General features: G+C 35.6%; 1 protein-coding gene across 2 annotated transcripts in view; it reads right to left on the bottom strand.

The window, feature by feature from the left end:
• The window catches only part of LOC132794419 (sestrin homolog), a 32,512-nt gene that overhangs the window by 4,572 nt on the left and 11,655 nt on the right, over positions 1-16,285 (bottom strand). The window contains exons 3-4 of one of the 2 annotated variants that reach the window (XM_060804867.1): positions 13,964-14,851; positions 2,362-2,529 (exon numbers count right to left, since the gene is read on the bottom strand). In XM_060804867.1, the coding sequence (XP_060660850.1) occupies positions 2,362-2,529; positions 13,964-14,014 (219 nt within the window). In that variant the 5' untranslated portion in view covers positions 14,015-14,851. The remainder of the gene's footprint in view (positions 1-2,361; positions 2,530-13,963; positions 14,852-16,285) is intronic. The other variant, XM_060804868.1, reaches the window with a different exon arrangement.

Genomic DNA, 16,285 nt, shown 5'->3' with positions numbered 1-16,285 from the left:
GTGTGTGAAATACATAACAATAATTTATTTAAATAAAACGACACAGAAGAGTCCCTGGCAAAATGTGCGTGTGTTTGTGTTGAGGCAGCTCATGACTGATTAACTTTCAATGATTGCTGCGTATACGTAATGTGCTCGTTGTACACTGTACAGGGTATGCTAAAGTCAGGTATGCCCATCCTTGTGGCTTTATTGCTTTCTGCGCCAATGCAATAACACAAAAAAAAGAGATTAAGAAACAGAAAACGAACACAAATAAGAATTATTGCAATTACCCTTTAAATATCTCGCAACGAACGCGCTTCGAATGTGAGTGTTTGAGTGTGAGTGTGGGTGTGAGGATGTATGTGTGAATGGGTGTGTGCCCATTGATGGGCATAAAATTCACACTGCCACCCTCACTTACCCCCTCCCTCACCCCCTTCGGCCTTCGCCAACCCCATTCAGATTGTTATTGCAGGCAGAGAAAAGATGAAATTAACTGCGCCATAAATAAAAATTTAATTACGATGTTGTTCAATAAATTTGCCTATTTTTCGAAATATTTCAGGCTATTTTCATGTGTTCTGCGTGTTCATTAAACAAAACAAATTAATTATTGTTTTCTCAAACGAGTTTCCGGCGTGTAATCACAATTTGCAGCCAAAGATATTATTTGCAACTAGCAACTTATAGCAACTAGCAACTATTTCGTGTAATAAAATTGTGCATTTTCTTTTTGCACTTACGCAACTACAAAAGAGCAAAGCAGCTTATGCTTTTAAGATACTTTTTACAATTTAGTACAAAAATATATATTTTGCAGATACAAAACATAAAGACTTCAACAACAATCTATGTAACATTTAAATCTCTTTAGCATTTCAATGCTTGATTTCGATGTTGAAGTGCTAATCGACAATATACAATAATGTAATATAGTATATAGTATATTTTGTAGACACAAGAGAAACTTCAAGAGACTTGAACAATCTGCAAATACAAAACAAAAAGACTTCAACAACAATTTATGGAACTAAATGCTTCATTTCGCGGATGAATATACTAATAATGTAATATAGTATATTTTGTTGATACAAAAGAAACTTCAAGAGACTTCAACAAAAATCTGTGTATTACATTTCTTGCTTATTATACTGATAATCTTATATATTTTGTAGATAGAAAATAAACTTGCACAATCTTCATTGAGATTTAAATGCTTGCTTGCATTATTAACATCAAGAGATTGCAACAACAATCTGTGCTTGCAACATTAATATACTGATATACACTACATTTTGTAGCTACAAGGAAGCTTCAACAATCTCAGGTATTACATTGAAATGCTTGCGTGCAACATTGAAGTATTAATCGATAATTGGGCAAAGGAATTCGATTGATTCTGCCTATGTGAATAGCATAGAACTATTTCATGGTTGGCTCTTAAATTATTCAGCAGTTTCTTGTCAGTGGAAATGGAATTTATAATTTCCGCAACTCTGAACTGTTGTAGAAATGTCAACATAAATCGTCTGACATCTTGACAGTATTAATATCTGAGTATTTATCCTGAGCAAGGAGATTTCGCCTCTTCTATCTCGTGTGTTGTTGCTGGGCCAAATATAAAATGCTGTCAGTTGTAATTAAGAAACTTGTTTAGCTGCAACACTTCCATTGTTCCAACTGCATGCCCCCGGTTATGTGTGCACACCTCAAACCCAAACAATTTCTACTTTATATATCTATCTGTTGTGATGTGTGTGTGTGTTGCAGTTTCTGTGTGTGTGTGTGTGTTGTAGTAGCTGAGGGTGAAAAGTCTTTTATTCTGCATTTTGCAGAGAGCTCAGAATAGTGGAAATAATTTGCTGTTGTTGTTGATTCCCCAATGTTTAAGCTGTGTGTGCGAGTGTGTGTGTGTCAGTGTGTGTGTGTGTGTGTGGTTGTTTTCTGGGAATGTGGAGGCTGCTGATGTTGCCATTGATAGGGCATCAACAACCAACAAGCAAACTGACTGCAAATGTGAGCTGACAGCATCAGTCGGTGAGAGCTAATGTGCTTAAATTTGCTACTGGCAACAATGCATTCACACAATGCACACACACACACACACACACACGCACACACATTCGCACACACCTGCATAGTCACATTACAAATACTGCGAATGTCAGATCCATGATGAAAACTCAGTAGGACAGCTTTGCTCCTGGCTAAAAGACAAAAGCATGAATCTCTTTCTCACTCCCGCTTCTCGCTCCCATTTTCTGTTGTTGATTCTCGCATAAGCGCCTCGGGGAAAAAACTCCAACAGCTGTCGCTTTCAAGTGCGCTTAATACCCGACTATTATCATATATATATACTGTATACTGTGTACTCACAATTATGGCCAAATAGTATCTATAAGCATAGGGCAGCGGTCCATCGCCTTTCATGATGAAATTCTGCGTACGCAGAAAGTGATCGCGATAGCGCGGATGATAGCCAATAACTTGTGTAACTTGATCACAATCATCGAGATCATCCATGTCAAGATCTGTTGAGGAACACTGCAATGACAAAATGAGAAAATTGATATAACATATGAGCAAACCATGCGTATACTTAATATTGCACATACGCAATATAAAACGATTTTTAATAAATACGAGTTGGCATTTAAATGAAAAACTGTGTTTGCTCTGATGTCAAATAAAATGGAAAATATGAGCAATTTTTATTTATTTTTTCTTTTGGCAATGTTTGCATCCAGTATTTGTAATTAAGTTTCACTTTTGAGCATTTGATATGCTTTATGCATCATTCTACTGCAGCAGCAGCAGCAGCAGCAACTAAGGGAAAATCTCTCCTTTATGGCCAGCTGCATATCCTGATTATGAATCAATGCCAGTTGTGGGCCAGTTGTCATGGCAAATTGTGTATGTCAAAGCTATATTGAATGCATTCCAAACTACAATATTAAATTTATGGGCTCTTCATTAGGCATATCGCTACTATAAGACTGAGACTTAGTCTGAGTGCTGAATTGAAGGTGCAGCTATTGAGATGCTCTTTGATAAGGGCGTAGTCTCAAAGCTCAAGCTACTTAATCGGATTGACAGTTCAAAGACTATTAATAGCTAGGGAAGCAGAGAGACAGATGGATCGGAGCACTTTGAAGTTGCTTCGTAAACAAATAATACAAAGCAAGCGATTGTTGTTGCTGCTGTTGCTGTTGATGCCAGAGAGAGAGTGTGTGTACTATAAAGTTGATCATTAAACATACACTCGCACATACGCACAACACATGTTTACGCGTTGTGTTGCGTTGCGTTGCGAGAACAACATTTTTCTATATTTTTATCAGAGTCTGCAGCTCCAATGACTGACTAACTGCCTAAGTGACTGTAAAATTTTAATCAAAGTTGTTTTGTTGTTGGCGTTTTATTATTTTATTTGTTTCTTTTGCTGCTGCTGCTGCTGCTGCTGCTGCTTCTGGCGCTGCTTTAGCTACTCGTGTGTGTGGCTGCTGCTGTTGCTGCTGCTGCTGCCTACTAAACTGGGGCGATGTTATTAAACGTTCAATGACTTTGTGTGTTTGTTTTTTCTTCTACTGGCTGTGCTTGTTGTTTGTTTCTCGCTGCTTTTGTAGTCGGACTTGGTTGCCTTTTAATACTTTAAGATAGCGCAATAGTCGCTCTTCTAGAGCATGTACCCATAATCAGCCACAGCCTCAGCCAGAGCAGCAAAGCGAGTCCAATGCTTAAAATGCTTGATAAAGACATAAGAAAGTTTCAGATACAAATACGAATATATGTATGTATCGAATGCTGTCAATATTAGCACAACTCATTAAAATAGTTAATATACGTACGCTGACCTTAATACACACTCCCACACACACACACACACACACACACACACACACGCACAGGCAATCACGCCTTATTGGGCAGGCGGTTCAATCAAATAGAAACTGAGAATTTGTTGTTCTGACATTGACAACTCCCACACTCAGAATATGAGATGAATACCCAGCTAAATAAAGTCAAATATCTAATATACATGTTTATTTGCTAAACAACAACTAAATCTATACGTGTATAGTATATAGTATAGTACACACTTAATCAGATAAATCATATCTAACATCATTAAGAAGCCATGTTTACGTCACACGCTCATTATTCATGTCTTGTCTTGTTGTAGAATTTGTGATCATCACTTTCTCGTCTTGTAATTAATAGCATTTAATGTGAAATGATAAATAGAAAGATAGATTTTGGTAGCCAGCCGATTGAATTAACTAACAAGAGGCCGAACAAAACATCTACACGATAAAGCATTCGATTAATCAATCTGATTTATGGCCCAAAAACTATTCACATGCAAATTGAAGCTGCACAAAGCGTTGCCATAAATTAATATGTAAATTGTTTTGCTTAGCTTTGCTTTCCTAATTTGCAAAATCAAGTATTTTTTTTTTTTTGGTTCGTTGTTGGGGGGCTCTAAACGGCACAGCATAAACAGTTGTTAATCGCAAAGGAAAAAAACAAGAAAAGAACAGCGACAGTTTGTCGCATTCGAAATACTCTACTTGCACTCTTTACTCTCACTACTCATTTTGTTTCTGCAATTACTCTCAGGTTTAAGGAAGTACATACATACATACATACATACATACATGTATACATACATACATGCACTGCTCCCAGCATTGATAAAGCAAAACACAAAAACAATTTTGCTTCCTCAGTACAAAATACAAAAACAATTTTGCATATTCCGTCATATTCTCTGCTTATGCGTCGAGCTTAGCAACAACACTTTCATCGACTTTACATTGGTAAGCCTAATGCACTTTGTTCTTGGGTTGCCGAAAAATCTACATTGTTCGAAATGGACTTTTTTCGTTGCTTGGAAAAGAATCTTCGAAATTGCAAAGAAAGAAATTTTGTGAGCTGCAATGCAATTTTTTTTAGTGCATTTGTGTATTGCACTTAAGTGTATTGGTGTTTACTCTTTCCTTACTCTAGCACAAATTTGTAAATATGAATTCATATCGCACCACAAATTGTTTATACTCTTTGTAAGTGTATGATGGAAATACATATACATAAGTAATTGTCACTGCTACCAGTTGAAAATCAGCTCTCTGTTATTGTCGTCTCTTGTTGCTTCATTTTATTATTTTTTATATATATTTATTTTTTGTATTTCGTTGTTTTTTTTTTTTGTTGTGTTTAGTGTTTTGGTTGAGATTTTAATTGGCAGCATTTTGTTAGGTGGCGCCTGGGCAAATGAGCGTGTCGAAAAAACTTGACAGACTTTTTCGCGCTTTATTTGAATTAAGACAAAAGACTGCGACAAATTGTGTAACGTGCAGATTATAATTAATTATTAACAAGGCAGCGTTTTAATTACAAACGTTGATATCAAATTAGCAAAAAAGCTATTTATAGACTCAACAAACACGTATATGTGGTTGTTTGTTTGTCTCTCTATATATATGGGAAATATGGAAAACAGGCAAACACACACACACACATACTACAAAGTCAGCTGTGTGAGGAAAACCCGTTTTGTAAAGTAAACCACTTTGACTTTGGCATACAACTTACACTTACACGAACGAACATCGAACAACGAACAACGAACCAGTTAGTTCCATAAACTTGGCTGAATGACAGCGAGACAGCCAGGCAGGAGATGGGGATACGGTCGAGGGTGCTTAGGCCAAGTTTAATGGATATGAACGAGCATTGAGCACGAACCGATCATGTGTACTGGTTTCAATACCAAGTTGTTCATTTATTTTCTTTTCATTTTTATTCGCTTTTCCACAATCGGATGGGTATATCGAATCTATAGCTGTTCTGTATCTCTCTTCTTAGTAGATAGCAATTACAGGGTATCTGCTGTACGTTCAGAGTATAGTTTTGCTTTGTTTTGGCTCGCGAGTTGAAAACTTGTTCATCAACGCGTCGTATACGTGATATGATGAGGTTTCTGCTTGCCGTTGCATGCGGGCATCGAATGTTTGACTTTATTCATCGCTGCACAATGCCGCAATACCCTATATGAATGGGCGTGGGCGGACTCTTCACATCTCTCCCTCTCTCTCTCTCTCTCTGTCGACTAATCAACTAATCGCATACACGTGGCCGATGATCATTTACCTTATTCCACTTTCATACGCTAAGCTTCTCCATTGTGGTTGTACTTTTGGCCATGCCAACTAATTGCTAAGGTTCAATTTGATAATTGAGTACTTCAATGCAATTGTGTGTGTGTGTGTGTGTGTGTGTGTGTTGTGCTGTTGTTTTCATAATAGTACACACAACAGAGAACAACACAAGAATATCAAATCCAAAAATTTAAATGGAGGTCAGACTGTATAGGAAGCACAATTCTGCCTATATATGTTATGTAGGTGTGCGTGTGTGTGTGTGTGAATCGTGATTGAGCATAATTTATTGGCAGTCGAAAACTCTAAGCTGAAGCTGAACTCCATGCCCATGCCCATGCCCATGCATTCATGCATAAATTTGAGCATAATTGAGTAGACTTGAAGTAATGGCAGGCCTTTAAGCTTAAAGGCAAAACAACTGATACTTTTGGGCAAGGACAGGCAACAAGTTGAGTTCAATTTTCGTGTTGCCTTGATGATAAACTTACTTGCATTTTAATTACAATGTGAGGCGTTTGCTTGAAATACGAGTACTGCTTACTATAATTACTCCGAGTATTATTATTTCCCACAGACTTAAGCTTAATTCTATGGCAATTAGCAAAATTATTAATTGCACTAGCTTAACAAATGTTTAAATTAGTCGTAACTAAATTGAAAGTATTTTCAAAACATTTTACAAAACTTCTTGGTAAAATATGGGTTTAAGAAGGGTTTAAGCCTCATCTATTTTATATATAAAACCTCTTTTAAAATTTTGTAAAACTTGTTAAAAAAATGTTGTTTGCTGTTCAGTGATTAAAATCTTTGTAAGTTGCTTGTGATTAATCTATAAGTTACACAGAATAATAGAGTATTTCAAAAGCTGTTTTACTACAAACTTTTCACAAATTCTGCGCAACTTGCTAGAAAAATGTTCTGTTAATGGATTCGCTTCATTTAAAATGAGCGCAAATCTTTTTATCATCGTCTGATAACTTTTAGCGATGACTGTATCGCGCGATGTTTACGTGCAAAATCATGAAGCGTAAAGATTTCAAATCTAAGATAGTGTCAGTTTTTTTTTTCGTTTTGGAAGGGGTAAACAAAGTCTACAGAGTTGCATTAACTAAACTATTTGCTGAAGGTGGAGTTTAGACAAATAATAAATAAAAAGTAGAAGAAGAAAGAAATGAAGACGCTGCTTACAATGCGTATTAAAAAAATGAGGCGTTATTCGAGCTGATGTTAATGCGTGTAATTAATTATTGTAAGCTAATTTTGATTTCCTCACTAAAGCGCATTTAATGGGCGGATGAAGTACGAAAATAAAGCAAATTAAATATAAATTAGCATAATTAGCACATGAAGTCGACAGCAGACAGATTCAAGCACACACACATTCCCCTTTTGTCTGGCAATTTGATTAACTTGGGTCAGTCCCCCAACTTGTGCTCCATCTCTGTCTCACACCCTGTATCCCCCTCTAACCATCTCTTTCTCTCTCTCTGCTCTTGATCTGTGTTCAGTTACATGTGGTTTTTCTGTTAATGTTACATTGTTTTCGTGTTGTTTTGTTTGTGTCATTGTGTTGTTGTTGTTTTTTTGTGAGTGGGCGCACAGTTATTATTATAAAAAAGAAAAAAAAAACAGCCGCAGTTCTCGTCGGTTTCGCTTCAAATGTCAACAGAAGTGGCCTCAACAAATTAAAACAAAAGCTGGTAAACAAGCAAATAAATTAGCATAAATGGTAGACGGCAAAAAGAGAAATAGCAAACAATAAGTAAGTAGTAGTAGGAACGATACAGAGGTTGTAGATAAATGTATGTGTGGTAGATATGAGAGAGCTGGAGGATGAGTGAGTGAGTAGAGAGGTAAACAACTAAAGTGGAAAAAACGGCAGGTGTTAAAAATGCAAACTAAATAAATAGCTTGATGAAAACCAAATAGTACTACTAAAAACGAATAATAATAATAATAGTAAAAATATAGCAAAGCAGCGAGTTAGTAACTATGAGTTGTCTAGACAAATAAATATTCCGCATAAGAAGTTAAAGTGTGAAATAGTAAAGGAATATGATTGATTTGCGTCTTTAAAAGAAGATTTAATATAAAGGCAAATGTATTATCAAATTAAAGTAAATATTATTAAATAAATAAATATTAAATATTTGCATAATTTATTATTACTGTGATTAAAACTCTTCAACTTAAGCAGAGTAACTAAAGCCGCGTTTTTTCCATCGGCAATTTTGTTATACAAATACTATGTATAACACGCACTGTCAAGAGTATAACAAAGGATTAAGCAAATGTATTATAGTTAAATCAGAAGTATGTACATAGAAGAAACTCTGCTTAAAGCTGCCTTCAAGCTATTTTGTTATACAAATACAATGTATAACACCCTCTGCTGATCACTTTGAAGAGTATGACAAATAGAAGAAAACTTGAAAGCATTTTTTATAAAATACACATACATACGTACGTACACGTTGTCTGCAGGTACTCGTGTTGCTGTGTGTGTTGGCTATTAGCAACAGCAGAGAGCTTGCATTATAAACTATTTGTATTATACACGCCTGTCTGCCTGACTCTTTCTGTGCTTGTGTGCGTGTGTATGTATGTGTGCGGGTGTGTGTGTAACTAATAAAGACGCGCGTCTAGACGTGATAAACTATCAACGGAGAAGTGTGCTACTTGAGTGGATTCATAGTGTACTACTAATGAGTAGATTTGTAAGTTTTGCATTTGCAGTGGCGCATATTAATTTAGGTTTATCTGCATATTTATTTTTTATGTATGCAAATGCACATATCTACGCATTGAATTTATTATCTCGTATGTCTATGCAAATGCAAATTGTTGCCAGTAATAAACAAATATGAAATAAAATTGAAACAATTAAAACAATTGCAGCTGCAGTGTAGTGACACACATTTTGTTTGTGCTTACAATTATAATATAATATTATCATTTTTCAGCATATTCATTTAATCAACTCTAGCACTGTTGTTGTTGTTGTTGAATTTTGTGCTTGTTAAATACAAAGTTGATTCATTTTATTATTTTATGGTTCTGTTTACACAGTTTGTTGTATCAGTTCTCTTACATCAAATTATATAAAAAGCATTTTTAGTCAAAGTCAATAATAAACACAAATTTCACTCTTCTGCATTCTTCTTCTGCATTCCGCTTTTGTTTTCGTTTTCGAGTGTGTTTTGTTTTTGTGGGATTATCTCATTGTTTGACTTGACTTTTTCTCTATTTCTTTCTCTCTGACTCTGACTCTGACTCCGTTGTAAATGTGTGTGCGTGTGGGTGTGTGCATGTGTATTCGCAAGTGTGTGCAGCGTGCACATATTTGCAAGTGTCTATCAAGTGGCAATATTGACTAACCTCAAAATGAGTCTGCATGTGTGTGTGTGTTGGTGTGTTGATGTGTGGGTGCCCGGCTGGCGTGACTCTTTGCCTGGACTTTTGTTACCCTGACTGCATAGACTGGCACTTGCTGCGACACTTTGTCTACTGATATAATACAAACAATTGATGGCAACACAAAGAAAGGCAAATGCAAACACAAAGACATGACAGCAACCCAATTCCCCACTTCCCTCTCTCTCTCTCTCTCGCTGCCTATCAACTGGCAAGTGTGGCAAATTATTAGGTGCACATTATCGCATGTAATAGAAGCAGCAGCAGCAACGACAACAACAATGAGAACTACGACAATAAGCGAACTATAAAGAGGCAGACAGACAAGCTCCTTGGCCTGATAACACTTGTTGATAAGCAGGTAAGACACACCGTCAGTCTATGCCCGTAATTGTCATTTCCTTCTGGCCCTGGCAACACCAGCAGCTTTCTCCCTCTCTCTCTCTCTTAGTCTCTCGCACTCTTGGCGTCATTTGTTTAGAAATAAATCACACAGCGAGTTCAATGAACTCTCGTTCAAATTCAATTTACTAATTGCAATTACAATTATTATTTTATTTACCTTACGAACACAATAAAATGCAATAAAATACAATATGAATTACAATTAAAACTAAATACACAAGAAACAAGTAAGAAAGTTACAGTCGAGTGTGCTCGACTGTGAGATACCCGCTACCCATTTTTAATAAGGGCAAAATATTGTGGTATTATTTTCAAAATATACCGAAGATACTAAAAATACTAAAAATATACCAAATGGTATGTTTGGTATACCGATACAGCACACCATTCAAAATATACCATAGACGGCACAATGTACCAGATTGTCGGCCAAAGCAACTATGAGCCCTAGTAAGTGGGAGTTTTTGCCCATACAAAAGTATTTCTTTAATAACTTCCACAATTTTTATCTGATCGCAACCAAATTTTCAGGAATCATAACTACTATAGTAATTATAGTATATACCAAAATTCGCAACTCTAGCTTCAAAATTACGCTTGCTATACGATTTTTTTGATTTGCGGGGGCGAAATGGGGCGTGGCAAAAATTTGAAAAAAACTTGATCTGCGTGCAAATATAACAAATGCTGTCGAAAAAAAATTATAGCTCTATCTCTTATAATCTCTGAGATCTAGGTGTTCATACGGACAGACGGACAGACGGACAGACACACAGACGGACAGACACACAGACGGACAGACGGACAGACGGACATGGCTATATCGTCTCGGCTGTTGACGCTGATCAAGAATATATATACTTTATAGGGTCGGAAATGCCTGCTTCTACCTGTTACATACATTTCCTGCCGGCACAAAGTTATAATACCCTTCTACCCTATGGGTAGCGGGTATAAAAATGGTACAGTTAAGTGTGCTCGACTGTGAGATACCGACAAAATATTCCGAAAGTTATATTTGGTATATCGATATACTACTATATTCAAAATATACCAGATTGCCAGCAATAGCAAACGAACAGACAAATATCATTTCACCTCCTTCAACATAAAGTCATAATACCCTTCTACTTTACGGGTAAGGGGTATAAAAAGCACTGCTATAGTTAGAAATATACAATTAATTGCGTATGACTTTTGCGAGTCCACAATATTATAGTAAATAATTAATTGCCACGACTTCCGCATCTGTTAAAAGCTGCCAATTGAATAAAATGCTGAAAATTCAGCGAATTTCTCAAGCAATTCTAATGGCATAAGAGCAAACTTATTCCCTCATTCTATCAGTCAGTCAATCATTCGCTCAGTCAGTAAGTGAATCAGTCAGTCAGTGTGTCATGTGGCTATTCTGTCACTCAATCAAAAAAAAAAGGCGAATGCCACTTGGACACTTGCCAGCCAGAGAATGGCGCACATCTGTTTATTTGGTATTGTTGCTCATCTTTGTTGCTCTATATATTCCAATATAATATATATTTTTATACACTTTTTCCCTAATATCAAAAGGCAAGAATTTCCACACGCTAGTTAAAATAACTACATAAATAATACGCCAATTGCAGGCATGTTAATTAAATGCAATTGAAATTTAAATTTGATTTTCTATCGCACAAACAAAGCAGCAACATTTTATTAAATTTGTCATTTGCAATTGAAATTAGAAATTAGAATTGCATTAATTGAATATGCACACATTTATGGCATTTGCTGTCAATACATCGAGTATTTGAATATACTATATACTATATATATATAGTATGCATTTGAATTGTTTATTATGCAGATGTGACTGCGACAGTGTGTGTGTGTGTATTTATTGCACAAGCCGATTAGATGACCCAGTTTGCCAGTTTATTTTTAAGCAAACATAAATAAATAAGAATACTTTTATTCTAAAGTTAATTCCCCCAACACTAATTCACACAATGCTCTCTTATCGGTTTTATTGTTTTATACAAATAATTAATTGTATGTAGTTGTATAGTTCGAGTTTGCGTTGTTGTTGTTGTTGTTGTTGTTGTACAATGATGATGTAGTTTTTGTTAGCTTATCAAATCCTTATCAAGCCACCCCAAAAAATAAAATGGTACGAGTATATTTCCAGCAGAGAGACCAACAAACAACACCGAAATTGCGCATTAATAATCTGGTTACCAAGCTTACTTATAGTATATACTAATAGTATGTTAAATTACTGCCATTTTCATTCGCAAATCTGGTTTTAATTCGCATCAACCATTTAATATTATGTAAAGTCCTGCAATCGCTGTTAATTTGTGCAATTAAAAGCATCCTTTTAATTCTGAACCGCAATGTGTGTGCTAGATTTTGGTTTGTAATATTAAAAACCTTTCAACTCAGCTCGGCATTAAAGTAGCATTGACTTTTTTGTTTCAAATAAACAAAGGAAAATTCCTATATCACTTTCGTTCCTCTATAATATGACTAACTTAATTATAATACAATGAAGACTCAATGATTCACTGGGCTTTAAAGCAACTATCAATGCTGTGGCCCTATGCTAATGACTCAGAGTGTAAGTCACTGTGGATCCACAATTTGAGTGGTCAGAGTTTGTGCAAATACTCAATGTTATACAGCATTTCATATTAAACGAGTAAGAATGCTTAAGTCCCATTTGCTCGACCTTGAAATACCCGCTAAAAAAGTTTAAAAAATGCAGGCGTTACTATATGAAAAATATACCAAGTAAATACAAAAATATTCCAAATATACATATTGAAAATACTAAAATATACTAAATACTAGAAAAGGGAGCAAAATAATCCAAAATGTCAACAATTAAAACCTACCAAATAAATACTGAAATATACCGAATTAGTATACCGAAAAAAACTAATAAAAGAAAGATTGTGTCGAAGGTGCTTCACTATGATTTTTAATAAAGCATGCAGTAATAGTGTAAAAATATACCAAAAATACTAAAGAATAACACATTAGTATACCAAGAATACTAAAATACACCAAATACTAAATATACTAAAACGCTCAAAAAATATCATAAAAAAAATAAACCAACCTACCAAATAAATACTGAAATATACCGAAAAATACTAATATAAGAAAGTTTGTGTCGAAGGTGCTCGATTGTGATTTTTAATAAAAGTATTTAGTAATAGTGTACCAGAACTACGAAAATATACCGAATATTAAAAATGCTAAAACATTACAAAATGTCAAAAAAAAACCAAATTGTCAACCAATTAATTCAAACCTGACAAGAATATATAAGGTTTATGAAGTCGATCATTCTGATTGTTGAATACAAGTTTCTGTTGGCAAAAAGGGTATTATAATACCCTTCTACCGTATGCGTAGCGTGTCCAAACACGGTAAAAATGTTGTTCAAATACCTTTTGGAAAATGCAAAAGGTAATTCCAACAAAAGCTTTCAGTTACATAGCATACGAGTATATTAAATTTCCAACTATTGTTTGTCAGAAACTGAGTAAATATGCAGACAAAAGAATGCAGCTTAATACATTGTATTATTAGCATACATTTGGATGAATAAATTCAATTGAATTGAAACAATTAGGGGCAACTTTAGTGTAATTCTTTGCCGATAATTGCCTTGGGATATCGGAATAGTTGAAAGGGCTCTTCCAATGAATTGTCCTGCAGCGCTATGCAAAACTTCAATTAGCAAATGAACTTTACTGAAAGAGCAACAAGCAACAACTACAAACGTGTGTGTGTGTATGTGTGTGTGTGTGTTTGGGTTGGAAGGATGTTGGGGTTTGTATCAAAGCCACGTGCCACATTTGCGCGAATCTGTGCAACATGCTGTGGCAATTAACTAAACGAGCTCTCGTTGAGCAGCACTCAGAGATTTAAAGTGTAAGGATTCAAAGTGATTTAAGGTAAAGAAAGTTTCATTACAATTGTATTAGAAGTGGATTTTATTTACTTACATCTTGAGAGATTTGTCCCATTTCCGGGTAATAATCAACAGCCGAATACATTTGTGTGTAAAAGTATCTGTGTGTGTGTATGTGTGTGTGTGTGTGCGGTTGCTGCACTCACTAATGGCGGATAATATAATGAAGGAAAATACCAGTTCCAGTTGCTGCTCAAAGGAAACGTGTGAGCCAAGTTGCTGTTTTTGTAGCTGGCCAACAACTGAAGGAGTTGGCTCTTTGTCATTCACAATCTAGATTTGGCTTAATGCTGCTCTCTCGCTCTCTCTCCCTCTCTCTCTTTCTCTTTGAGTCAGCTTGCTTTTCAGTAAGTTTTCACTTGCTGGCTTTTTGTTTTCGGTTGGTTTATAGCTGCTGCTGCTGTCAGGGCAATTAAGGTAGCCGCTTTGGCAGTGAGTTTGAAACGTTAACAACAACAACAAAAAGTGCATGCAACAGTCGCTGGTTGCTGGTTGCTGTCGCTGTTGCTGTTCGGTGGGTGTGCGTCGCTTTCGTTGCCAAAAACAACAAATTCAAGGCAGAAAGCAAAAAGCAAAGAGAAAAGATGTCGTCAACCACAACTTGAACTTGCGTCTCTCTCTCTCTGTCTCTGTCTCTCTCAGTAGTTATTACTTTGATGCAACTTTTTCGACGTTTTCGCACTTTAATGCGTCACGAATTCAGATTCAATTTTGGATTTATGATTAGCGGATTGTGATTGAGACACTTGTACGTATGACTGCGAGGTCGAAACTTCTTCAATTGTTCCTCAGCAAGTGTGTTCCTGTCGTTGTTGCTGTTGTTGTTGTTGCTGCTGCTGTTGTTTTTCTTGGTTTTCATTTGGTATTTGCAATAAATTCACTTCGCTTCCAACTCACAATTCCTTTAAAGATTCAGCGCAAACTGCAAGAACAGAAAACAACATACGTTAAACTATTTAATTACTATTCAAACTGCAAACTACGAGTATAACGTTTTTTGAGTATCATATCATTATCGTGAAAAATTTAACCCGCAAATTCGCAGACGAGTCTCGCATAACCTTTTTGGTCGGCCTCTTGCAGCCTTGTTGTGCCTCATTTCAATTAACAATTCACTAAACAATTTCAATATTGATATTTTCAATTATCAACATATCACATCCATCACCCGACCGTATAACCCACAATGCAAAAGTGTGGCCAAATAAATATGCGAAAAAGGAACAAAAAAAAAAAAAAAACCACACAGCAAAAGGGAAACCAAAAACAACAAATTCAATTAGCAAATGCTTGCCAGTCAAAATATTTAATACAAATTTGCCAAAGTCCACAAATAAAGCCAACAATCTCTCGGCCAAAATAAAAATAAAAAGAAGTAACCCCAAAAATATACGCATATCGAGTATATGTTGTGTATGTATAAAAATAAACAGATAAATAATTCGAAAAGCGCCAAGCCAAATATTGGCAGGGAAAAAAAGTGAAGCAGCAAAATCAGAACAATAAACAAAAAAGTTACAAAACCATTTTGCAAATGTGATGAACAAAAACGTATGAAAGAAACATTTTGTAAATTTAAACAATCCCCATCCAGCCAGACCTTGCCCTCAAAAGTGCTTTAAACAGCTGTGAACGGGACTTTCCATAATTACATACTCTATGTATTCAGCCACTAAATATTATAAATGTAATTAATTAATTATTGTAAAGTGCCATTGTAATTGAATTGAACAATTGACGAGTTAACTTTGATTGGCTTCGGCGTATGGTGAAAATGTGAAAGAAGAGAAATGTGATTACACATTTTGTTTACTATTATGTTATAATAATAACAACAACATTTGTGCATGTTATCATGACTTTGTGCTCGCAAATGCCACAAACACAAAAGACCGCATCAAATACAATGTTGAATTCAAAAATCGAAAAACACAAAACGCACATGTCAACATTAATTAAGCGAAGAGAACATCATGGAATGATGGTTCAGATGGTTCAGTTGGGATAACAAATTATTGCTGCTATGCAACGCAGATGTTTACTCTGCGTATACGTGATATCAATAAATTGCGTATACGCCACCGAGTGAAGTTGGCTGCTGGCTGCCGTCTGTACGTCTGTCCGTCCATTCAACGTTTGCCCATTGTCCGTTGTTGTAAGCCAGTTTTTGTACAAAGCTCTCAATGCCATCTTGTTGCTATATTTTACACAAAATGTTTATGTTTAACGCAAGCCGCATTTGCATTGTGTAAGCATGAATGTGTGTGTGTGCGAGTGTGTGAGTGTGTGTGTATAAACAAGATGCATGTGCTTGTTTGATAAACAATACGAAAAGTTGTCTCTGCTTAAGGCAGCT

This window comes from Drosophila nasuta, chromosome 3, assembly GCF_023558535.2.
Source record: "Drosophila nasuta strain 15112-1781.00 chromosome 3, ASM2355853v1, whole genome shotgun sequence".
Classification (NCBI taxonomy): Eukaryota; Metazoa; Arthropoda; class Insecta; order Diptera; family Drosophilidae; genus Drosophila; species Drosophila nasuta.
The sequence above is the reverse complement of the archived record's forward strand: the minus strand, read 5'-3'. Positions and strand labels throughout refer to the sequence as shown.